The sequence below is a fragment of the Carassius auratus genome, chromosome 42, assembly GCF_003368295.1.
Source record: "Carassius auratus strain Wakin chromosome 42, ASM336829v1, whole genome shotgun sequence".
Taxonomy (NCBI): domain Eukaryota; kingdom Metazoa; phylum Chordata; class Actinopteri; order Cypriniformes; family Cyprinidae; genus Carassius; species Carassius auratus.
Genome location: NC_039284.1, coordinates 17,693,033 through 17,720,384, shown reverse-complemented (window position 1 = coordinate 17,720,384; position 27,352 = coordinate 17,693,033). Strand labels below are relative to the sequence as shown.

The window sequence follows — 27,352 nt, the reverse complement described above, 5'->3', positions numbered from 1 at the left end:
GCTTTACAAAAAACTTTTCCATTTGGATGAAGTTAGGCATCAACTCCAAATCCTAGTCACTGTTGTTTCCTCGTCGATACATGGAAAATTCACATTTAGCTCTTTCTCCATTTTGTACTTTGGATGATCCAGTCCATTCATGGTGGATAAAATAATTTTCTATCTTACATTTACTTTGAATATTCTGTTTAATTTGGAAATATGATTCATTACAAAAATAGAATCATATTGTGCTGTTTCATGTTGACCTCATGAAAGAAAGGAAAAAACTGATTGACCTTCTCCACAGACTGGATTTAGGGTTGCTGAAGTATAAAAAGCAATACAGAAATACAGTATGAAGAAAAAAAAAAATTACATATCTGAATGAGGTCAGGAGGTTCACAAGCCAACACTTTGTCTAGACACCAGTGACTTGACAAACAGAAGGCATTATTCACCAAAACTACATCCCAGTATGACTATGGATGGACACCCAGATTTTTTTATTTTTTATTATTAAATTACAAGCCAATCTCCTAATGACTGCTTTTGCTTGCGATGTGGAAAATGCATTCTGCAGTCCTCTCCTTTATCACAGCATTTCTATGCACATGCCTCTAAAAATTATTTTTCAAAAGAGAAACAGTGGGTCTTTTCTATTTGAAAACAATGTTTTCAATCACAATGAAACAACTTTGACAAATGATCCAGTAACTCCAGTATGGACTTTTCCCATGTTGAATAGAGAAGTCACAGACAGTGGCAAAAATTGCACCATCAATCACTGACTGAAATTCTATTCAACAGAATTACGGTCCTTGACTACAAAATTATCTTCATTGTGTTTGAGACAATGAACAGTAGTCTGCTTGGTATTTTGAACAATGCTGATGCTAAATTAAATTGTATGTCTTAAAGTAATCCAATACAAAACCCCATAACACTCAGTTCAGCAGAGAGTAAAATGTGTAAAATTAAATATCTTTATTTGAAACACACGTGTTGCCAATGTACACATTCAAGGTAACAGGTTAAACCATGAGAGGGAACTATAAAATCTTAGATTTGGTCTCTTTTACATGTAAATAGTTTTTAATGCTTCCATTGCTGCTGTAGCTTCCATTTTATGAGCTGGGAAATCTCTTTATAACTAAAAATAATAAATGAAACACAGCACATAAAAGATAGCAGCCTTAATTTTCAACATTCTAGACCACATGAAGTCTGAAAATTCATAGCATTACACTGAGATCTTTTCTCTCAACGTGCTGTGAAATTGCACAAGTATGTTTTAAACCAGAAAAAGAAAAAGCTGCGTAGTTCCAAATTCTTTGGGCTGTCGTACAGTAAACATTCAAGCGAGACCACACAGACAGAAGGAGTTGAAGGACACCCTCTGAATCCTCAGCTTTGTTATTCTTCAAAGGCACTTTGTTGAACCACATTAAGAATAGGCTCTGTTTGATAATAATCTCCATTGAACACTCAGGCTGGGAATATGAATATGGAGCAAAATGCAATGGTTCTCCACTCCAGTAGAACTGATGTCTTTGTAAACATGTCAACGGGATCTCAAAATGCAAGAAGATGCATGTACAAAAAGCCCTTTCTCGTTGGTTAGATAAGCCTGAGGAACGAAGATTTCATTGCATTCGTCTCTTTTCCAGAGGCAGAGTTTGCATGGAAAGCAATGATGTACATCACTGATTAACAGGTTGGATAACATGTTGAATGCTTCCTGAAATCATACTACCAACCACATATTTAATTAAGTTAAACATCTTTGGCAAGAGCAGGATGCTACTCCTGGAAAACTTGGCACTTCCAATATAAAAATAAAATAGAAAGAATTCAAACTAAGGCATATATGGTATAGTTTTAAAGATCATGCCTTGACCCAAAGCAGATAAAGGAGCACAGGATTTGAACATTCACAGCAAAAATATGAATTCCTTTCATTAGATCTCCCAATTTTCCACACCCATCAGCCTAACCTATATAACCCTGACTGTGAGTCAAGCTCTTTGGCACAAGAGTACTTTAACGTGCAGTGGCATACAAGGGAAGTCGGACAGACCTCACAGTCATTTTTGGTGCATGAGAGATTACTCTTAACTCATGTCTGTGATTCATATAACATGGAAATATCTCAATAAGAACAATGTCAACACAAACCTGCAGTAGTATTTGTTACAACACTTCTCCAAAATGCGGGTTAGGATTACATATCAAGGGCAACAGTTCCTCCACATAAAACTATATTCTCTGTTCAAGGAGTTCATAGGAGGTCTAACAACATCCGTAGATTTGGATAAGATACCGAAGGAAAATCAATGCACAGCATGTGCATCGCCATCCCAGATGGAAAAACGTCATTTAGAGTGTCTCTTTATAGCCCCGTCGTTTTGCTGGTCTTCTGATTAGTCTCAGTGCTAATCATTGAAAAGACCACTACACATTTTCATATAGAAGCATACCACTGAAGATAGTTAAAGGCTCCACTGAATGGGCCAGTTTGCCCATGACCAGGTCTATGCAGACTGTGTCGCCCACCTGAAGGGGCAGGATGATGTTGAAGACAGCCAGAGACCCTGGTGTTGGTTTTGCTTCAGCCATGGGTTTGTTTTCCAACCCTTCTGGTTGGTAACCTGCTGAGTCCACCCGAGCCATGCCATAGTTAGACTTGGAGAGCACAGCTTCAATCTTCTCATTTTTGTGACCTGTCAGGATAGCGCTGAAGAAGTAGCGTCCATCAAGTGGTGCAGTAAAGATACCTGTATATTTAAGAAAAAACAAATATGTATACAGTTTTCCATGGCTCCATCCTTCCACATTATTTTTGCTTCATGCCAAGTAGAAATGCAGATAGACTTTATGTCAGCAGTGCCAAGATTACCTGTTTGTGGATTATAGTAGCTTCCTTCATTTACCAATATCGTATCAAAAATGATTGTTCCAGATGTAACCATGGGATTTGTGAGAGCTGCTGAAAAGGAAAGACGTGGTATGTTGGCATCTGCGCCGGCCATACCTGAAATGATCACAACAGTACATTTATAAAAGATTTCAAATTGTTGACATAATCAGTTCTTAACCCTAAATTCATCCCTATATAGCCATGGTTTACACAACCAGTTTTAGTTGTCAGCTGCTGACCTTTGGCTCAACTATTGACCCAGTACTGCCAATAACAACGTAGCACATGGCGCTACACTTAAAACAGAAGAATCGCTGACTTTCGTGCAATCAGACACTTAACACATCTCACTGAATTCTTGTCTTCTTTCCAAACATTGCCACACATTAAAATAACCTCAGTGATTGACTAGGATAAGGCTGCTAAAAGAACTAAAAGCAAATTCAATACATACCTCTCTCTCCTCTGAGACCTAAAATAGGGGAAAGCAAAATTTTAGTCATGTTAAAATATTGTGCAAGTGTCATATAATATGAAGTGTCTAGTTCACCCAAAAATCACAATTGCCAGTCTGAAATTTACTCATCCTCGTGTCATTCCAATCTTGTATGTTTTATTGAGTAATATAGTGAGCTTCTGCTTTCCATGTAAGATAAGTACAGTATACAGCCAAGCTCCCAAAAGCACCACGAATAAGTAAATAATGACAAAATATTCATTTTGGGAGAACATTTTCACTAATCCTTGGACAAAAATAAGGTTTCTCACCAGGAGGTCCTTTCGGCCCAGGTAAGCCCGGAATACCTGGTGGTCCATCATTACCTGGAGGTCCCTGTGGACCTGGGAGCCCTCCTTCTCCCTGAGGACCTGGTGGTCCAGGTAAACCTATAATTAAAAAGGATGTAATTAAAAGATTTTGTCTTTTCATATCCATCACTGTTGTGCAAATTTCAGAATCGTCTCCTTTTAAATGTGTGTAAATTTGAATTGAACAGTCACACCCCACAGGAATTTGAATTGGAATTTGAATAGGAATGGCAGCAAGAGAAGTTTACTAAATTGTAATTCAAAGACATTTAACAATTAATGCACTCTGGCAATTGCATTATGGATTACATTAAATGGAATCCATTCTCAGTTAAATTTAGAATGGTGTACAACGCTGATATCCATTAAAATATAAGAGATATGTTAGTTAATGATGCTGGAAATTTAGAATATGATCTTACAGGCTGTCAAATTGTTAGTAAAACTCTAATTCTGGCTTTCTACTTTAAGCACTTAAGTCAGACCTGTCAAGTCATTCTCAGTTAAGCTCTGGAACTCCTTGAGGATGTGGACCATTGAGGAATTGAGTCTCTTGATCTTGCCGTGGATATCATCCAGATGCGTGTTCTGGAAGATCTCAATGAACTCACTGTGTGAGATCACTGTGTTGTTTAGCCCACTGACACAGTTCCACAGGCTAGACACGTGTTTGTTCAGGCCTTCTTTGATTTTTTGGAGATTATCTGAGACAGAGTCAAACCGACCACAAACCACTTCGAGTTTAGAGAGCCTCTTATCCAGACCATCGCCAGTCCTCTTGCAGTCACCCATCTTAACCACAAAGTTATTCCCAAAGCGGCGTACATCTCGATCCATATTGTCAAAACGTACCCTGCTGTCCTCTATGTGCTCTGTCATTTCCTGTTGGATCTTGTCAATTTCAGAAATAATTTTGTCTTTGGTGTTTCCAAGGTCGTGAATAACACTGTCATGTTTTTGGACCACATGCTCCAGACCTTTTAGTGTGTCGTTGATGGAACTGAAGGTTAAGATGACCTCAGACAGTTCTCTCTGAATTGACCGGAGGTCACCAGTATTACTGCTGATGACACTGTGTCCATCCAGTGGTTTCTGTAGGTCATCCAGGTGACCTGTTCCTGATTCTGTTCCTGTAGGAGTAGTCAGGTCGATCTTGCATTGACCACTGCATTTCTGTACCTCCTCTCTCAACTGATCCATCTCATTCTGCAAACTGGAGCAAACATCCACACAGCCCGTCTGACCAGAGTCAGTTTTACCTTTAATGTAGTTCATTTCTTTCTGCCATCTGTCCATGGCATGGTTTGTGATGTTCTTGAGTTTCTTTAGGTCATCTTCCACTGTGCTGCACACATCACAGTTCTCAATCTCCATGACAATCCTGTTGAAGTGTTCTCCATTGTCTCCAGTTAGTGCTTTGATCTTGCGAACATCATGGCTGAGGTTAATGACCCTATCTTCAAGAGAATCACCGGACACCGAGAGATCCTTGAGTCGTGTGTCAAACCGCTTGATCTCATCTTCATTTGCAATGACTCTCCACTCCAAAAACTTCACTGTCTCACTAGGGCTCGGACTACCACCGGTTGGACTTGACCCAGAACTTGAGCCTGAGCAGCCAGAGCATTCGCTTAACCTCTTGTCTATAAAGGATGTGGTATTCTCAAGCCGAGATAGGCGCTTATCAAGATCAAATACAGTTTCTTTAACCATTCCTATGTCAAGGTCTATGTCAGTAATCCTATTTTCCTGGTCAAGAATACGATTATTGAATTCAATGCGAAGATTTCTGAGTTCCTGCTGGAATGAATCCCGTATGTTAGTCTCCATATAAGCACAGCTTTCCTCTGCCTTCTGTACAGTGTTGTTGAGCCGTCTCTCCAGGTCTTTTAGACTATCATTGAAAAGATCTGGCATTATAGGAACTTGTCCTTGTCCACCTATTCCTTCAGAATTTCCACCACCTTCAGTTCCCCCTTGTTCCCTATTCAGACGATCCTGAAGCTTGTCATAGGCCTCTGACGTTGAGCTTATCTTCCTGTCCATGTCATTAAGTCGTCTACTGAGGTTTGTTACAGTATCACAGCAGCCTTGAGACCGGCTGAGGTCTCGGCGCAAACCATCAAGAGTCTGGCGGTGACGCTGGTCCATGGCATTAATCTGCTTTTCCAGAGCAAAGATCCTCTCCCGATCTTGTTGCTGTTGCCTTCTCAAGTCTTCCACTCCAGACTGACAGGCAGAACATGAAAGAGTCACTCGACGTTCAAGCTCTCTGAGGATTTCCTCCTTCAAGGTGTTTAACCTGTTTCCTCCCACTCCCCCATTGTCTAAGTCATTGCCTCCTCCCTTTCCATTCACGAGGTGGTTATTGATGCTGACTAGAGTCTTGTCATGAGCTTGAGTACGGTTGTCCAACTGATCAAGCTTGGTCTGAATGTTATGGATGGTCTCTTTCATTTCAGGCTGGGCTGCATCTGCCGGTGTTTTGCCACTATTAAAACCTGGCTTACGAATTTCCTCTTGGAATCTTTCATTCATGCCACGCATAGTTGACTGCATGTCAGTTAGGTCTTTGTTCAACTTCTGGATTTTGTCCTCCAGTTGCTTAATCTTGTCATTGTCACCTCTCCCTAGGCAAAGATCAAACACAATGGTAATTTAAAGATAGTCTTTAGATATTTAAAGATTAGCAATGGTTTGGCAGACCCATAATTCACAGTCTTGTCAACTCTGACAATCAAAACAATGCTCCAGTGGCCAGTTTTAACATTTTAGAGTATTTCTGTAAAGACTGGATCTGCTTGAAAGATGCAGAAGATGCAGGTATGGAAAAATCGAGAACATCAACAAGGCCAGAAAACATTAACTTACCATTCCCTCCGGTCTGTCCATGACCATTATTAGTTCCAGTTTGTCCTGGTTGTGGTCTAGGCCAAGGTCTGGTTGTTGAGACCTGAGTATCAGATCCCCTGTTTGGTCCATCATTACAGTCTACTCCACTGTATCCATGGCAACACTTCCACTCCATTTCTGTTAACATTTTGTAAGCCACCTTGTATCTGGGCCTCATGTAGGTCCGGTACCTATAAACACATGAAATCCATTTGAATGAAAGCTTGAAATGTCCTAGTTTGGACACTGCTGTGATAAATCCAGCCATGCCTAAGTATTTCCTGACTTGCAATGTTTAGTTTGAATTGTGAAATACATGGGACTGAGAAACAATCAAAACAACACAAATTATATGATGATAAAAACTACAAAGAATACAATCAATACAATCTAAAAGAACAAAAAATATCCAGGCCTAGTACATGCATAACCTTATGATTCACAATTCTGTATATTGTATAATATATTCAATATTAAACATTTTCTCCGTTTAAACAAACAAATCCCTTCTGGGAACAGTGTTGTACTGCAACACTCACTTCTCAACAAATTAATTTATTAATTTATACCGACAAACACTTGAAAAACACAGGCTGAATTGCATACTGTTTTTGTTCCAAGAATGGAGGAAGACATTTATAGCATATACTGTATGTATCCAAATGAATTCTCAGCACAGTCATACCACCTTCACTAGTTACTACATAGACATTTGCCGGCCAGCTGTATAAACCTCTTATTCAATGAAGGACTGGGTTATGGTGGAAACTGCGCATATCTTTAGATATACTGTAGCATGGATGCCTCCTTGAATCTATGGGACCTTTTGTATGTTTTGTAATTAAGAAACTATAAATCTATAGAAGTTTAATACTCATGGTAAGGGGTTTCTAAAAAAGACCATCTCATCAGAGACATTATATTTATGTTGTAATTCTGACTAGTAGTCTAGGTCTCAAGTTCACTGTGTCATTTAAATGAACAAATATAATAGTGAAACATCATGGTTAGCCTTGAACCCATACATCAGCACCATATTTAGATGCAATAGGAAACAATTTGAACATTTCTGTTATTTTTCTTTTGGTTACAGTTCTTAAGACACTGCATTTTTGTCTACACACTCTGTTCCATAACCCCCGTGAGAAGAAAAATAGGGGGAAAAGGGGTCACCCGACTCTACTGGATGAGTGCAAAAATAAGTGGTGGTATTTTAGTAGGTTTTAAGCCTAATTCCTGTGGCGCGTTGGTTGTAGAGTTTGGAATGGCAAGCCACCTCATTCCACACATACTGTAGCAGTGTGTGTGTGTGTGTGTGTGTCTAAAGGAGTTGGATTAAGCTTTTCCAGCTGGAGTTTAGTACATTTACAGCAACTGGAAACCACCTTGCAATTGCACACACTTACTAATCTTGGCATCCTCAAACTACATTCTATTTATCTCCATTTGTTGACATTAGCTTTACTATGTAAACACAATGTTTTTAGTATTTCTTAGACTTTAATGACTCATATTTCCAGTAAAATGTGATGTGGTATATATTCTAGCGTCTATGAATGTTATGATGATGTTAGCTTTCAACATCTGTTTCCTGGCTGAAATTAGTTGATGTAATAGGTAGTGGTTCCACTTATTTAGAGTGCACTAAAATAAAGGTCAGGAAAACAGACTTGCTTTTACCTCAAATGCTCTGACTGATCTAAAGTCTGATAGGTGCATGTTTATATCAACAAACAGATGCATAAAATGGATAAGCTTAAGTGTCATGGTAAAGTAGCATACAACTAGCATTAAGCTAAATAACATACAGCAAATGGTACCCAACTTTGGGCCTGTTTCATGCCACACGCATGTGCTGCCTATGTTAGCAAGTTACATCATACTTATAGTTTGTGTAAAAATTAGGATGGGTTGCACCAGCCGTTCATACTGTATGTTCTTAGACTGGAACAAAAATCAACATGAGACACTTAGCAAAGCAACTACTTAGATGGTTTGTAAACTCTGATCTTAGTTTGGTTGCACTATTTGTTCTTTAGGGAAATTGTAGCTTGTAGGCTCTGTAAAGTAATGAATAGTCACGTTATATGACATTTACTTACAATGATCCAATAGCAGCATTCAAATTTGTTAGCAGATGTGCTCTGAATTTCAGTTTCTCCTGGTAAGGTTAATTTTGCCTTCTGTAACTTCTGGGTTCCCCTGAAATATGATACTTAATCATGAAATAATGACACATATGTTGTAACTTAGTGTCCCTTTAAGTTGCAACTTTGCAACACAGCTGATGCCTCCGGCCCATACAGACAACAATTTCACTCCTATTATGCTTTGACTATGTTAGCAGGCTTCTTAGTAGTCCAGGCTGGTTAGTAGATGGTTTTAGCCACCTGTTACAGAGAAATACTGCTTAAGGTAGCTTGTTTGTTGCTGGCCCAAAATGCCGTTATTATAGCATTTTACTGTATCTGCTGTATAATGAATACACCGATAATCATTGTATAATATATGGAAGGTATGACAAATAAAACAGAGATAAAACATGTCAGAGAGAGAAAACAAAAGTCCAATACGGATAAAAAAAGAAGCACTTACACTACAACACGGGCACACTGAACACCCCAGGAACACGGTTGATAGTCAGGCTTCACGTAAGTGTCCACTCCATCTTCAACCACACAGCTCACAGTCTTGGTCACCACATATGCACACCAGTTTCTGTAAAAAGAAATGTGCATGTACAGAAGTTAGCATACTTGTGGAATAAGCTGGACTAATTGAATGTAACATAGTAGATTTTATAACAAAAGACTGTAAACAAGTCTGCCAAGTCCAACGTTAATATAATATTTTTTTCCAATTTACAATTTGTGCTCTATCATGGCTTGTCTATTACAATACACAATGGCTTTCATAGGAAATTAACACTCATTTGACCTTGAATGAACTTTTAAACATTATATATGAGAAATTCCATCACTGAGATTCACAGCTTTAAAAATATGAATAAATAAAGCCCTCCAAAGATAGTAACAAGTTTAAAGAACATATCCCCCTTAAGTGTTCTCAAACTAGTGTCTGTGTTAGATTTAAAGTGATTCTCTATCAGTCTGAGAAGTCCTTATGTCCCCTGGCCTCATAAATTAGCAGAAATCTGCAGATAAATACATCTCTCGATTCTTTTAGTAAGCCCTGCCTCTCACACCAACATCAACAAGCCCTGGGATCAGGCCGTTACAATCTCTTCACTGCATGCACTGGGAATTCAAACATCTGCTGAGGTTCATGCTGACTACAGTTAGAGCAAGTTGGATGCATCACTTGCAGTATCTCATTTTAAGTTTAGCCCTAGTTTTGGTTTAGTCCACTAGTAAGAGCAACAAACTACATGATTGTCTGCTGTGTGTAACGCAGATGCAATTTGTCTTCTGCAGTTGTTCGTTCATGAATTAAGCTTAAGTTACACCTCAGACCGCTGCAATAAAGATTGCCATCAGTGCACATTTAACTCATTCTGTGTTTCTTCAGAATAAACCCACATAGATTATTTTTATGACGTCACATAAACATGTGATTTCCATGCTAAAGCATGCTAAACCAGACAACCACGTGTGCAGCTGCTAAAAATACAATGAATACCATTGATTCCCATTAGGGGAATATAAACTCTTTATTCACCAAATGAGGCCCCATGCAAAAGTTTGGTTTCTCTAGAATACAGCTTATCAGAAATGATGATCAATCAGTGTTGAGATGACATCAACCATTTTAATAGACAGTATTACCCTCCATTATTGTTTTTGGTCCAAATCAGCCATGACTGCAACAAGTAACAAGCAATGGGACATTTTTTCCCCCATCTTTTCTTTTCTACTGGCACTGCCTACAGTGAAATTTCATTAGTCAAAAACCACCTCTCATGACTCTTAGTTTATATAGAACATTTCATAAAGAGTGGTAATTCATATATATATATATATATTAGTGCTGTCAAAATTAGCGCGTTAACGCATTCGATTAATTTGAAATATTTAACGCGTTAAAAAAAAATAACGCAATTAACGCGGTTGCAGTTTTTTTTATTTCCAGTTGTGGCCTATGTGTGTTCAACGTGCAAAGAAATATGGATAAGACCAAGGAAGGACTTTTAGACGGAAAGTTTCAGTATAAAACTCTGCCGGATTACTCTTCAGTCTGCCACAAGAAACATTACTCTTCATTTAGTCTGCCACAAGAAACAGCAACATTAAAATCATGAACTCAAATGTCATTGTTTAAAAAACAAAAAAACAATGACTGTAACAGTGCGTAAATCAGACCTTTCTGTAACGCTAACGTTAATAAGCTTAAACGAAAATAAATAAATAATTGTGTAGCGGAGTATTTTTTGTACACAGTGCCGCGAACTGTCAATCACTCCTGTGCGCGTGCATCACTGTCCTCCTCGCAGCTGCAGCAACTTGCGCTCTCTCTCTTCATCAAGCTTTAACACAAAAAGGGGACAAAAAGATCATATTGTCTTTGTGCATAGGCTATAGATTAATTAGATAAATGAATATCTAAATTTGTGCCTTGCCGTCTACGGTATTTTTTTAGAACTTAGAAAAAAGATGCTGCAGCCAATGAACAGCCAGCGGGGGCTGCAGGACGACTCAACCTCCGCAGACAGTTTTTAATGTTTATCAGACAATAAATACTCAAGATTTTGCTTTAGTATAACTCACAACGAGTTTCACACACCTTCTCCGGCCACGTTGAGTTGTTGACACTTAACAGTGGAAAAAGCGACACATGCGCTATTCACTTGTATAACTTAAGGGTGAATGGGTAATGCAGTTTCTGCTCTGGGTGGGATGAATTAGGAAGCTTGCATTGTGAAGGGCGCTCTGAAAATCGGCAAAAAGATTAAAACCTCTATTAAAACAGATGTCCAAATGAGCGTACCGGTACGCTAAAAGCACGTTCTGGGCGCACGGAGAGGTGGCGGTACGCTCAAGAGCTATATTTGGAAGTGGCGATACTGAGTAGGCTACCTGTGCACTGGCCCACTTAAAGTACTGGCAATGATTATACTTTGGAATTTTTTTGCAGTCCACTTAGAATTCAACGTGGAAATCATTTTTGTTTTTTATTGGCATTGATTGTTTTGAAATTCAAATGGTACTTAAATGCCTGTGTTGCCTGTGTTAAATGACTTTCAAGCCAACAGTTAATTTGGAGGATATTGATGGTTTATTGCAGGTATGTTGTTTACATGAGAAAATCTGTGTTACAAGTTAAACAAAAATTCCAATAAACAATCATATTTTGAATTTAAATAGTTTCTTTTTCTTGAGTTTACATTAATTATTTACATTTTATATTTACATATCCAAAAAGTTTCAGTCTTTTAATTGCGATTAATCGCGATTAATCGCGATTAATTTTAAAAAATTGTGCGATTAATTAGTTAATTTTTTTTAATCGATTGACAGCACTAATATATATATATATATATATATATATATATATATATATATATATATATATATATATATATATATATATATATATATGTATGTATATACTGGGCCCTATCTTGCACCCAGCGCAATTGACTTTGTACACCGACGCATGTGTCATTCCTATTTTGCACCCGCGCAAAGCGCGCTTTTCCCTCCACAGAAGCACGTCGCTAAACTAGTGAATGAACTTGCGCTCCCTGGGCGGTTCAGCGCAAAAAAGGAGGCGTGTTCCGGCGCAAACAATCCCTGGTGCTATTTTGCTGTTCCATTAAACAATTGCGCCACTGACCAGAAAAAACCTAGTCTAAAGTCAGTGGCGCATTGCGCGTTGTTCATTATGCTATTTTAAGGGCGCATGCTTGACCATAATGTATAGCGTGCACAACGCGCATACACTTTGCTCATGTAATCTACACAGATGCAACAGTTATTTTTGCAAATCATAAATTGTTACACTAAAAAAATATTAACACATGAGATGACGGAAATCATTGTGGTGTGACACGAAGATGTGAAAAAAATAGGCATAAATCTAGCTTACAAATTATTCAGGCTAATTATTCTCCCATCCCCATACAACACAACTTCTCTGTCTTTCACTGCTCTTACAAGAACATCAGTCTCCTCGGCTGTGAACCGCTCCTGGCGTGCGCCTGGTAAATACGCCATAATAATAGCAATCCATAATGGAACTTGCGCACCTGCTTTTAAAGGGAATGTTGGATGACGCTCTGATTGGTTTATTTCACGTTACGCCCAAACCACACCTATGAATAATGAAGCTACTTCAGACCAACCCATTTTAGATTTGCGCCGGGCGCAAGAGCCATTTATCCCGCCGGGAAAATAGCAACAGCGCCGAGACCCGCCCACAAAGTTACTTGCGCTTCGCGCTTTGACACTTGCGTTTCAGATCGTTAAAATAGGGCCCACTGTGTGTGTGTGTGTATTTTTATATATTTAATATAATAAACTAATTCACACACACACACACACACACACACACATAAAATATACAAAATATAATATTATAAATAATATTATTCTTAATAATTTATAAATAATAATAATGACAAAAAGGTTATATGTAAACTAATTACTAAATTTAGTTTTTAGTTTTAGTTTTTAAAATAACAGTGTAATATATGAAAAAAAATAAAAGGAAAAATAGATTAAAATAAATAGAAGAAAGAAACATTAATAAAAGTTCGTTAAATTATTCTTTAAATAAATAAAAAATAATAATGCATTAAAATATGTTCAACATCAAATCTTATCTTATAAATTCAAAATGAGAAATATTAAAACTAAAGAGGTCTCATTAACTGATAACAGCTGTACTTCTTCATAATTTCCAGAGCATTATAATGACTTTCCCATTCGGTCTTTATCGATATTATCGTAATTTTACTTAGTTATTTATTTATTTGCAATAAAAAGTGACCTCTGAAAAGGTCACTGCCAAGAAGTAACCAACAGAAGACCCATTCCTTTTGCAAATGCATTTTGTAATAGAGGGAAGTTAGCCAACAAATGGCTCGTCATGGAAAAAACATGTAATTTTCCCAAGACATCTTCCATGTGGACACTCTCTAGACCATTACCACCTGACTCCTGCTTTGATTGCTCACAGTTCATCAGTAACCTACGGTGGATTTCCTGCTTCCACAGCTGCTTGGGATGCTCACACGTATTGTCAGCACAATTTCATGTTTTGGCCTTCAATATTAAACACAGATGGTGCTAGATCAGAGTAATGACATCATGGCATAATCCATTCTGGCTAAATGAAAGGATGTTTATAACGAATTACAAAAGAAAATGCAGTGTTTTGACCAACAAGTAAAAAAAAACAGAATTTCAGAGAACTAAAAGAGAATTTTGTAGCTTTTAGTCCATATCTGTTAGCTTTGAATTCATCTATATGCTAGTGTGTTACTAAACATTGAACAAAATTACTTTTAGTGGATCTACGCAGGAAAAACAGATTAAACATATTCATCGCTCATGTCAAACAACACAGATGTTTGTCCAATCAAATGCTCTGTAAAATGAGAAAGTCGCTCCCCCTAAAATAGCAACTGCTAACGACTAGGAAGTAATTAATCCTAAAAGCCTATAGGATCTTTTTAATAAAAGGGGACAATCCTTTCAATTTTTCCCAGACAAAATTATTGTTTCCACAGGTAATGCATTAAAAGGCTTTCCAAATGATTTTTCATTGTCTTTTATATCTCTATTACTACTAATACGTTCCACAGTTGTGTCCAGTAAAATCTGCTTCCATGCATCATAACACAACAAGGTTTTGAATTCAGTGTATCTCATTTATGGTGTAAAGTAGTGGACAATCCCTTACTCAATACGTAGCCTTCATAACAATACCGCGTGTAATGCTAGCAGTTCATGCAAGGAGCTTTCTAGATTTATAGGTTTTACTAAGTTGTCATGCTGCTTCAGTCCATCACTATTTGTTTTTCAGCTGTTGATTGGAGTGAACCAGACCACAGTATTTCCATGCCATGAATGATCCACATTCTTACTGGATTTGTCATGCAGAATTTTCATTTTAGGCTCGCTTTTATCAAACACTCATGCACCTCATAACTTTACTAAGACTCTCAACATCTTTCAGCGCCAAAAAGAATGGAAAATATGAGAGAAGACAGGAAAAGGGGACAAAATAAAGTGCATTTGGAAGCTTTACACTTGTGCAGCCTCTATTTGAACCAATGAGACATGATTCCAATATACAAAAAATGATATTAATCCCTGCTATGCAAAATGTTTTCATATTTTTCCATTACATAATTTCTGTTATCCAAAAATAAACGACTTTATAGTCATAAGTGACTGCAATAAATGGGTTTGCTAAAGTGAAGTAAAGTAGAAATGTCATGGCATTAAAAATCATCTGCATAATCGCCTGAGATTAAAAACATGGCAAAATAAATGAAATATGCTAAAACAGAAGCACATCTCAGAGTAATAATGTAATTTTACCCAGATGTTATGATTGTTTCACCTGCTTGGATCTAAAAACTAACTGCAGCAGTGAAAGACTCAAAATAGTTGAAATAGAACATAATGCTAAATGATAAAAAAAGATGTTAGCATGTGTTTAAGTTGCAGTTGATGATATCTGCTGTTTAATTCAAACGAGTTACTTTCTCTTTGTGTGATTTTGTTTAAAAAGCATAAGTAGGGACCATATAAGGTTTCAAATAAATTCACATCACATGATTACCAAAGGCAAAAGGACACCTTTAAACTGTTTTCTGTAACATAATGCTGAAGATCAAACAGTACTGCATGCAGCTAGCAATATCAAGGTCATGGGTTTAGTTTACAGGAATACATGAACTGGTGAAATGTATAGCTTGATTCCAATTTAAATCACTTGGAATAAAAGTGTCTGCCAAATGCATGAAAGTCAATGTAAAATACCTTACGAAAACCACTCTCTTCTTGCAGAGCTGTTAAAGGGTGTATAAATGACATTTGGAAGTCACTGTCTCACTGTTCACACACACACAGACACACACACACACACACACACACACACACATACGTTTTTTTTGTGAAAGTGGGGACATCCCATATGAGTAATGGTTTTTATAGTGTACAAACTGTATGTTCTATGGCCATACACCAACCCTACACCTAACCCTAACCCTCACAGGAAACTTTGTGCATTTTTACTTTCTCAAAAAAAACTTGTTTTGCGTTTTGAAAAATGGGGACATGGGTTATGTCCTCATAAGTCACCCTCTCCTTGTAATACCTGTGTCATACCCATGTCATTATACAGAGTTGTGTCCTGATATTTCACAAAAACAAGAGCACACACATACACACACACACACACACACACACACACTATTCTCTAATTATCTGTCAGAAAAGTGACCTAATCCAATGTAGAGTATGTGGTGTAAAGATACAGTCATCTCTTTGTTCCTCAGCACTGCTGAAAACTGTTTTTTCCAATCATTCCCTCAATAAAAGCTGTAATTGCTGCTCCCAGGACAGAAATTACATTAGAAGAATGTAGCATTTTGAAGAAACATTCAGTCAAAAAATATCAGCCTTCCTACACTCACACTCATTGAACCTCCCAAGTGATTCACAATATGGACATGATGGCACTCACATGTTGATTAATGTGTCTGAAATGATTGAGTACATAAATATACACATGTGTAACATGCTCCAGAATCCAGTGATATCACTTCCTAGACCTTCTCCAGCAAACCTAAAACAACAGAGCAGAATGGGACTGCAGAAATGGTCTATTATCTAGGGAGCCATTTAATGAGGAAGAAACTAATTTAACTCATTTAAAATGAATTTAACTATACAAGAACCTAACTACAGTATCCCCATATGTTTAGCATACGGATCTTACATTATGCACACTGATGGATATCTTGTTCATGTCTTTGTCGTTGAAGCTTATCATAAATCATAGTATTCATTTCATAAAACTGACACTTTATGCCTGTGATAAACTGATATAAGCATTTATTTGATCAAAAATACAGTAAAAACAGTAATATTGTGAAATATTCGTACACATTTTTCAGTTTTTAATGTATTTTGAAATGCATTTTATTCCTGTAATGCAAAGCGGAATTTATAGCAGCCATTACTCCAGTCTTGTGAAAAAATAATAAAATCATCTCATTGACCCCAAACTCTTGAATGGTTGTATGCAATAACTTTCCAAACTCTCTATGAGTGCTGCCATATATGATCACCTTCAGTTTTGGCCTGTTTTGTGGAAACTCATATACTCGTGTCACCTCAGATATTCCTCAATTCAGGGTCTTAACGCTTCTTATATGAACTGTAATCCGGCAGCTAGTGCCAAGACGATGTCCCCCACCCTTTTAAAACACACGAGGCTTCTTCTCCCATCTGGTACTGTACTGATTAATGTGGATATGTTTACACAGAGTCATAGAGCAAAGTCCCAACGATTAACACATGTAGAGGCTACCAACAGAGGCTGGACAGTTCTTCTTCTTTTGGTGTGTGAGGTGTAGTAAGTGACATCATGCAAAACTAGCTGCCTCAGACTTCAGCTTCTGATTGTCCTCACATGCTTGGAATCTGCCCACCAAACCACCTTCTGGCTTCATGGAGAAGTCACAACAGCTATAGCCTCTAGTAACAGTCTACAATGGGACAGAGACACCATTTTGGAAATTTAAAGGAACAGTTTGCCCAAAACAGAAAATACACAAGTGCAAAGAATGTTGAAGAACACACAGCTTTACACAACTCTTAGCAACATTTCTTTTAGAACAGTTCAGTGACCACTTATGTTAGGCTCTAAACGGCAAAAAACAGAGAACTTTAAGTAGTCCTAATGACATACGTATTTCATGTCTTCTTCAGCACATAGAGGCTTTGTGTGAGGATCTGACCTCACAGAAGCAGTTTCCAACCCAGGCTGATTGGAAAAATATTCCTCTACTGTACACTGTAAAAAATAAGTGTAATTTTAACTGTAAAATTTTGTAAAAACGCTACGGAAAAAAACTGATAATAGGTTAACAGTAAGTTCCCGTACTATATACAGGGAAAAACTGTAAAAGATCTAACAAAGCATTTAATGTAAATTTACAGTAAAATTCTGTTAATTATACAGCTTTTAGAAGTAAAAAAAAGAACAAATCAATGTATAATTTACAGTCTAAAACTGTAAACTGATATTCCCAGAATTCCCTGCGTGACACTCCCACGTTTGAAAGTATTTTGTTTAAATAATCATGTTTTTAAATAGTTCTTGTTATCAGTTATGTACATTTGAGCTTTATGTTACATCTTCTGTTGCTTAATGAAAGTTTTTTGCATTATTTAAGTATCACGTGTGTTACCATGATGGTGTTTTGTGTTTCCATAAATGTGCACCTTCTATATGTTAATATATACTTCTGCTTGTGGTGAAGCTACTTGTGATGAGCTTTGATACTTCATGTGGCTTTCTCTTATACAGTACCATCTTTATTATTATGGTGGTTGTCAGTATTTTCAAGGTACAAAACAGATTTAATTTTGTGTGTTGTTGAATTTACTGGTTTATATTCACATTTTCCTGTTTGTAAATTACAGCTTTATATTGTAAAATTAACAGTTTTTGATGTAAATGTGTTTACAGTTTTCTGTATTTTTACAAAATTATTCTGGCAACCACAGCTGCCAAAAAGTTTTTGTAAAAACAACAAGAAATTTTTTACAGTGTACCTACATTTTTGCAAACCTCTAAAAACATACCTATACATACATTTCACTGCTGTGAACAGACAGGAAAACACTTTTATACATTTTCACACAAGTTATGATTACTAGGGGTCAATTATCAATTAATAAACTTTTTACTGCAGTGCACAATTTTTAAACTAATACATTTTGTCATTTGCATCACATAATCAGCTCCACATGTGTTGCTTTTCTGACATAGTAAACTTGCTCATTAGCACACCTGGTACAGTTTGATGAAAGTAGATGAAAAACATATAGAAGCAAACTAAAATGACATATTTGCTAAAGCAAATGTGTTTTACATCCAGTATTTACTATTGTTAACACTACTGGTTAGATTTAGTGTAGGCCGTATGTTATTTCTGATTCTGATTTTCAAATGTGATAGAATGTAGAACTTTTATTTGCACTCCCTGGACATTTCATTTTTGAACTGCTGGCATAATTACAACAACTTATGTAATAAAACGTTGCAAGATTGCTGTTCACTCGTTTCAAATAAAACTGAATGCACTTTCACTGGATTTTGAAAGTCTTGGAAAATTTACAAGAAACAATTCAAAACCATTTTGCAGAAATGTTGCCCCAGTCACGTTTTTCCAAAAAGTTTTTCACTGACATTCTTCCCTTCCACTGTAGCTCTAATATATCTGTATTCCGAATAAAAAACAGATGGGAAGATGTTTTGGTAAAAACGATTTATATTTCAGTCTGTCTGTTTTTCACACAAAGCTATGACTTCAGAAGACTTAATATAGCACACAAACAATATAATCCACTTTAATAGTATTTTGTTTTTGTTCTTTTTGGAGCTCAACAGACACTATGAACTATCATTTGAGTTTGGAACAACATGAGGGTGAGTAAATTGTGGCAATTTTCATTTGTGGGTTAAAGGCTCCTTTAAAAATGCACACACATGATAATTGTGGTTTTGGAGATTATACAACCCAATTACACATCCATCAATATCGTGCCTCTGCATACTTGAGATTGAATGCATTATGAAACACACTATCAAGTTACGCAAATAAAGAAAGATTGAATGTGTGACAGAGAGATGACCGAAAGTGAGAGAGATCAAGAGATAATACTATTCTCAGTGAAGGGATTCTTTTGATATCGAACTCCATAAAAACACACAATGACATAAAACTCCCTCTTGTTTTACTTAATAGCCTGACGATTTTCACTTCCTGCACTCCAGTGCTGAACACAAAGGCTCAATCATCATACAGTTTTCTTTTTCTTCAGTTCTTCCTTCTTTCCTGTCTCTCCCCACATATCCTCCGAGTGACCCTGCATGCTGCCTGGGACCTCTGCAACAGGAAGTGGTCAGAGCAGCTGTGGCTGAACGGGCAGCCTGTTTTTACAGCCTTGCTTATTTGTCTCTCCCCAGGAGGGGACACATGCTCGTCTGACTCTCCGAAAAGGCACCGGGCTGGAACACTTGTCCACTCCAACTGTGTCTTCACACTAAAACACTGATACAGAGATGAAACATCAAAACTCACCCACAGGCACAATACTGATTTTGCAATCAAGTGTTGCCATTCAACACTGAAACCTAATAACTGGACAGTTTTCATTAAGAGCTTAATATATATATATATATATATATATATATATATATATATATATATATATTAACAAAAATAATAATACTGATAATTATTATTATTATTTACAAAAAATTGCCACTGTTAAAGTAATATATGTATGTATATGTATGTATATAAAATTGCAGATAGAACAATAGTGTTCTCATCAAAATAATAAAGTAAAAATCAAATAAAAGTTATGTATTTAGATATGTTTTAAATATACTGTAATGTAAGGACACGTTTAATAATCTTCACAAATAGCCTCATTAACAGTTAAATGCTCTCCCCATTGAGCAATAAAAATATGTGCAATACCACTTATATTTATTTGATACCACCCACGTCTTGTGTGTATGCGCAAACATACTTGGCAATAAAGCTCTTTCTGACTTCTGATAGCGCAAAACACTGATGCAGCTTGTAGGTCACATGACAATGCCACTTTTTGGGGAAAACAACTTTGAAATGGCTTAGTTGTCTCTGCATTCTTCAGCTTTAAGAAACAGCTATAATAGCCATAATTTGCTAAGGAAAGATAAAGTCAAGTTTTATTTGTTGAGTACACAATGAAGATTGATGTCTACAAGTTCCCATTGTGACTCAAACCTTCAGGAATGCATTAAATATCTGAACCTAAATGCTTTTCTTCATGACCTCCTTAAATAAAGCAGAGGTAGGAAAAGTCACACACTGGGCCAGAATAAGCAACAAGACCACCACTAACAGATGTCCTCCTATTAACCCCACTCTTATCAGCTCAAGTCAATGTTTAGATATTATTGGTGTTCACATCCAATTTTATTTCTCATTCTGATTTCCAGATAAGCCGCACTGTTGTGATTACCCTTATAAGTAATGCACCAGTAAATGTCAGGTCGCTCTTTTATCAAACAAGCCACATATTTAATGCTGGAAGGGTAAGCTCGTGGGAAAAATGTTTCCCTGTGGTTATACTGTAACTCGCTCCTGTTACAGGAAAGCGGTTTCTGCAGGGGTTTGACCGCAGCTGCACATCTGTGGCATCTCAACTTGGAACCCCACTAAAGCAAAAGGAGAAGGAACATGCCTTTTGAGCAGAAGTACCACAGATGTGGCTTCATGCCCTTTTTGCATTTAGGCCATGCCTGGTATTGTGCACGCTGTGCTATGCACCACACCATTGCTATAGGTGTGTTACTTTTTACACTCTTCATATCACAGTCCTGCAAAGATGAAAGCAAATTTACTTGCAAATGCAATCTGCGGCAAAACATGAGAGATACAGTAGATCAGACATACAATTGTGAGTGTGTGTGACCTGGATGCATCAGTGAATGGTGAGTTCTTTTCATAAATACATCTCCAATGAGCTTTTTTTGAGGCTTTACACATGAACAGAAAGCAAATTTAATGTTTTCTGATGTTTCTGTGTGGATGAGACACTTTTGGAAAACATCCATTTAACATCCATCTGCACACCATTCCCATAAAAACAATTATTTGCGAGGTTTCTCAGAAATGGTGATATCAGACGATTCAAAATCTGCTGGAATTTACTCCTCAGTGAAATTAACGTTGCTGTATTGGTTGGTTATTTGATGAACACATACATTAATTTTTGAGTTTTTAATTAGTCTGTTTTTAACTTGTTCTAAAACAGTCCTTAAAACAAAGTAAACATTTTTACAATGTTTTTGAAATAAGTGCATTATGCTCGCCAAGGCTTCATTTATTATTACATTAATATTGAGAAATATTATTAAGCTTAAAAATAACAGTTTTCTATTTTAATATAATTTAAAATTTAATTTATACATATCATGGTAAAGCTGAATTTTCTGCAGCCTTTACTCCAGTCTTCAGCATCACATGATCCTCTAGAAATCATATATTTTTGTAGAAAAGTATGCTTTTTTATTATTTTAAATCAAATGTATTTGAAATACTGTAACAAATCATAAATATGTTTACTGTCACTTCTGACCGATTTTATTGCATCCTAGCTGAATTTTTTAATGTATTTATTTACCCTGATACATTTCCATAACACTCTACTATCATGGAGCCAACTTTTTTTTTTCAGAAATGTAAAATCTAGATTATCTGATAAATACTGCTATCCTATCTTAATTACAAAAGACTGCATGTTTGGTATCGCTTCCGTTAAGCTGCTGTAATCACAAATCGAGCTATAATTCATCTTAAAATAATATTTAGATATTAATTTGTACAAGTATCGCTTCATCATGCCAGCTAACATTGGCTAATGTTCTGGCAACGTTCTCTCAAAGCTATAACAAATAGTCCTACAGTAACATTAAAAGAACTTTGGTTGAAAGTTTGTTGGGATGACGTAATAGTTCAAAAAAGACATTAACAAAAATAACTGAACTGGAATCACTGCTTTAAACCTAACCACTATGACACAATCCCATTCAAGCTTGTCATCCAGAAGCAATCATTCATGACAGACATTTTGGGATGTCTTTAATAACCATTAACATTCACTAACTGCTTACCTTGTCAAACACAAACTTGTTCACCGGAAGCACTTTGCATATCAGAGGTGTTTTTTTTTTTACAGAACGAGGCCAGAGTCCTGATCATCCTCTACAGGAAGTTCCTATTGGTGTGAAGAGGCCGCTGTTAAAGCAAAGGCTTCCTGTCTGCATGTGATGGAGACTAACAGGCACCACCACAAGCAGCTTTTGGCTTCACAACCACTGCCACATCTTCAAAAAGCCCAGGTCGAGGACCAGGAACTTTCCATCCACAGAGGCTAAGCTTTGCGTAAACCCTCTTTAAATACCAGCACAAGAGGCAAAAAGAAACACTTTAATAAGGATGCATGTAAGAGATTTACATACTACAAAGATGCATTGAATGGGTTTGAATTTTGACTAAAAACAATCAACCCATTCTAAGGTAGTTGGGTTACAAGAGAAACGCTTTTGAAAAGTAGATTGCTGGCAAAAATATAAAAAATAAACCCAAATGTTAAACTCGGAAAAAGACTCTCATTTACAGCCCCCATTAGTCTGCTTTAATGCAAAAATAGATCAAATGAAAACCACTTTGCTGTTATCCCATTAAGAAGCTCTTACCTCTGTCAGTATCTAATCAGGTCTTTGGGTATAGTGATTGAGGAGTTACCATTCACTTGACCTTACATTCATAAAGGCAAACTTAGTCACATAATGGACTCAGTCCACGACTATGTCATTTTTATTACTGTGACACCATCCAGATTAAAAGTCACCCTCTGGAGACCAGCATTCCAGCACTCTCTGTTTGTCTGTCAGCATAAATATATTTAAGAAATGTATGAAAGATGCAAAAATTAACATGGGTATCCAGTCTTCAGGGCATTCATCAAAGCTTGTCCAGCATGATTTCCTGAATAGCAGTGCACACAACATTCAGGCGTGTACTTTTGACTTCTGGTTTGGCAGAAAAAGGGTTCATTTCTAAGAAGCTGTGACGCTACAGCACAACCCAAACCATTTTAATGTCTCTGTCTATGGTCGTAACACACACAGACATTATTTATTGCACATGACATATTGTGGGCATCTTAAAAAGATGTTTTATTCAATAATAGTTTACCTAAAAAAAAAGTTCACCCAAACATGAACATTTTCCATCCAGGATGTAGATGAGTTAGTTTTTTCTTCACAACAGATTTGGAGAAATTTAGCATTCTATCACTTGCTCACCAGGGGATCTTCTGCAGTGAATGGGTGCCGTCAGAATGTCAGACCAAAACTAGACCCCTTAATGCTCAGATCCAGACCAAAACTCAAACTGAAGAGTTGAGCTAATCCATAGGTTCCATCAAATTAGATGTACTAATTTATACTGGAGCACATAAATATATATGAATGAATATGAACCAGCATTTCCATTTCATTTTCATACGGCAGTCACTAATGCCACATATTCTGCTAGATTTTCAAAGATGCTGTATCCTCTTAAAGTGCTGGATTTTGTAGATAAACACACCTCAAAACAATCATATTAGGAGATGTATTCCAACACACAAAAACCTGGCAGCGAATGCCTACAATTTAGAGGAAAGAGGTGATTTAGGTGCTTACACATTTGGCAGCTGCAGCTCCACTTCTCGCAGTTCCTCTTTCAGAATCTTTTAGCATAAAATGTCTGCTAAATTTGTGGCATACATTCCTTTATAGATTTGATTAATGTTGCGGTTTTCCCTGGAAATGCACATTTGATACAAGCAACACGGGTCAACATTTATCAATCCGTTCATTTTAGAAGACCAGAAGAGAAAAAGCCACAAGAGAGAAGATGTGTTCTCCACATTAAAAGAAAAAGAACAACTTCTTCCCTTGACTTCAATCTCACACTTCTTCACCCTCCCTCCATCCTGCTCTTTCGCTTTCCATAAAATAAATACACAAAACGCAGAATACTTTTTACATCTGCTGTAACTCAAAGTTCAAACAGGCTGCTAATCCCCAGTAACTCGACTCAGATTTCTCAAGCAGGCAGTACATACTTCATACCGCTGGCACAGAGGGATCTCACATCATAGACATCACCCTTCACCCCCTCACAAATCTGACAGACTATTTTTGGGAACTATTTGTAAGTACAAAATTGTTTAGACGGACTCAGTTGGCTGTATATGAACAATTTCTATGACTAATCTTTATTTACACATTGTTTAGATGGATTCCAGGACATAATTCGTGGCCATTAGCATGTGGCCTGCGTGTCTGTCCACCCTTCAGAAAGCATTGCGTCAGAAAAAGGGGGAAGCCCCGGTCTGCACGTCAGAACCGGGACAACCTCTCCCATTCACACCCCAATAATCACAATCAAAACAACAATGTCAGAGAGGGTGTGTGTGGCTGAGAGAGAGAGAGAGAGAGAGAGAGAGAGAGAGAGAGAGAGAGAGAGAGAGAGAGAGAGAGAGAGAGAGAGAGAGAGAGCATTGAACTGAAGAACCAACAGACTGACAGATAAAGGAAGGTGATTTTGGTTTAATTACTACCAAGGTGGTGACACATATAACCATGACCTGTAAGGCTTTGGAAATCACAGGGGTCCCAGAAAAACTACCACCTTGCATTCAGTAAGCCATAATTAGCTGTTCTGATGGACAGAAAATGCACCTCCTGTCGTTTCACTGTCAGATGAAGGGAGGTTTTTGCTTTCATGTAGTCATCTGTGCCACACATTTAAAAGCACATTTGCTTTTTAAAGCCCTCCAGGTAATGTTCCCTCAATAAATGGAAAAACAGAAAAATGCATAACGTCTGTAACTTCCCGGACTTATAAAATATTCCATCTATTTATCTGTCTGTCTGTAATCTGTCATGCCCTCTGTGCAACGTAGATGCAGAACAAAGTTTGATTGGTCTGAAAAAGTCACATCTAATGGAACTAAACAGGATTTCTTGATTGTGCAAAATCCTATCTATCTATCTATCTATCTATCTATCTATCTATCTATCTATCTATCTATCTATCTATCTATCTATCTATCTATCTATCTATCTATCTATCTATCTATCTATCTATTATATTAGTGGAACCAATGTAATAAACAATGTTATGGTAATTTATTAGCAACATGGAAAGTCTATCTTCTTTCCCAATACAGACTTTCTCCCTCTTTCTTTCTCTCGTCAAATGAAGAATATGAGAGCACAGACTGATTAGCTGAACTGAAAGTGTCATTACCTGTGTCTGCTCGCTGCTCTCGCCCCGTTTAAAGACTGAGTCTGAGTCTGGGAGTCTGCGTACAGGTTATACCGCTGAGGATACGACGCGCTCCAAACATCTCCAGAGGAAACCATCACCAGCATCGATATCAAGAGGACTGCTCCATCCATCACAGCGCACGTCGTTCTGAAACGGTGTCTAACACTATATAACTAATGAATTCTCTGTAACGAGCCTTTATTCCACCAAAAAAATGCGCTTACGCGGTGTCTAGAGGAGCTTCTTTACACTCCCAGCAGTTCGTACTATCGATCCATTATGCGCGTCCTGAGCGCTGCTTCCAAAATTGTCGGATAAATCTCTCAAATCGACGCGTAACGGCGCTTTCCTTCCTTTTGCGCTGATAAAACTATCTAAACTCCCGCTATCCTTCTTTTGAATGGTTTGTAATATTTGTCGGTACATCCAAACAAAGCAATCCAGAGGCTTCCTAAAATCTGGAGGAGTTTTCTTGGAAAGGAGATGCAGTGAGTTTGGAGCGAGGGGAGCCAGTGCGCTCTGACGCACTCCAACGTCCCCAACACACACACACTCTCTCTCTCTCTCCTCAGCTCCCTCCCCTCTAGAAACCCTCCCTCCAGTTCACTGATGACAGAATCACAGCCATATTATATTTTTAAAAAACCAACAGGACCACGTGCGTGAATACTAGAGGTGATTATGAAATCTTAGTGACATACAATGGTGAGCAGCAGTGATTAAAAACATATGGCAGCTTGGTAGAATGGCTGATGTCCCACATCCGAAGATAGAGATGAAGAGAGCAGCTTTTGTGCTTTGGAGAGCCCAGTTTGAGTTCTTTGTGCATTTTTAGTTTTTTTATAATTCTTAGTTTTGTTAAGGTTCAGTTAGATTAAACAGGAAATCTAAACATTTACACATAAAATCTCAGACGGAAATTATCTCAGTAAATCTAAACAAATCTCAGGTCACTAAATAACTAACATAATAACTAAATTAATACATACAATTGCACAATATTAATATGTAATTTCTGTACTGTAATTTATGCAGATGAGTAAAAATTTGAATAAGTAAAATATTGCAGAATGTCGAAATGTGTATGTAATTTCTGCCACAAGACAATAAATAAATAAATAAATATTTTAAAGAGGTAACTGACTTTTCATGTCACAATACATACTTTTTTCTTGCGATAAGAAAAAGCCAATATTGCGATATAAAGCCAGAATTTAATCTCAGAAAAATTTTAATTGTGAGATTAAAATTGTCGTTTTACATTTTTTATATCATTATGGAAACAAAAATACAGAATTGAGATGGAAACTGAATTCAGAGAAAAAAGTCAGAACTGCTAGATATAAAAATATAAAACTCAGAATTGCGAGATACAAACGTTTATATATATATATATATATATATATATATATATATATATATATATATATATATATATATATATATATATATATATGTAAATTAAAATGTAAATTTTAGAAAAAAAAAGTATTTACTTTTTATTTAAAAATTCTGACTTTTTCCTCAAAATTCTAAATTTTTGCAAATACTTTTTTCATTTTTTAATCCTGTGGCGGAACAGGCTTCCATGCTAATGCCACTGAGAATTATGGGTATTACAAAAACAAATCACAACAACTTCCTAAAATATTTTTTATTATTTT

The 27,352-nt window shown here is 36.9% G+C and overlaps 2 protein-coding genes across 3 annotated transcripts in view; both read right to left on the bottom strand.

The window, feature by feature from the left end:
- LOC113060912 (neuronal PAS domain-containing protein 3-like) overlaps positions 1-27,352 on the bottom strand; it is a 783,891-nt gene that overhangs the window by 192,955 nt on the left and 563,584 nt on the right. The gene's annotated exons all lie outside the window — the stretch shown is intronic.
- LOC113060911 (EMILIN-1-like) lies at positions 950-26,238 on the bottom strand. The gene is made up of 8 exons (XM_026230177.1): positions 25,668-26,238; positions 9,194-9,316; positions 6,578-6,789; positions 4,192-6,336; positions 3,668-3,784; positions 3,354-3,371; positions 2,879-3,013; positions 950-2,756 (listed from the first exon to the last, which is right to left on the bottom strand). Exons 1-8 carry the CDS (start codon positions 25,817-25,819, stop codon positions 2,434-2,436), a joined length of 3,225 nt encoding a protein of 1,074 aa, XP_026085962.1. The 5' UTR covers positions 25,820-26,238; the 3' UTR covers positions 950-2,433.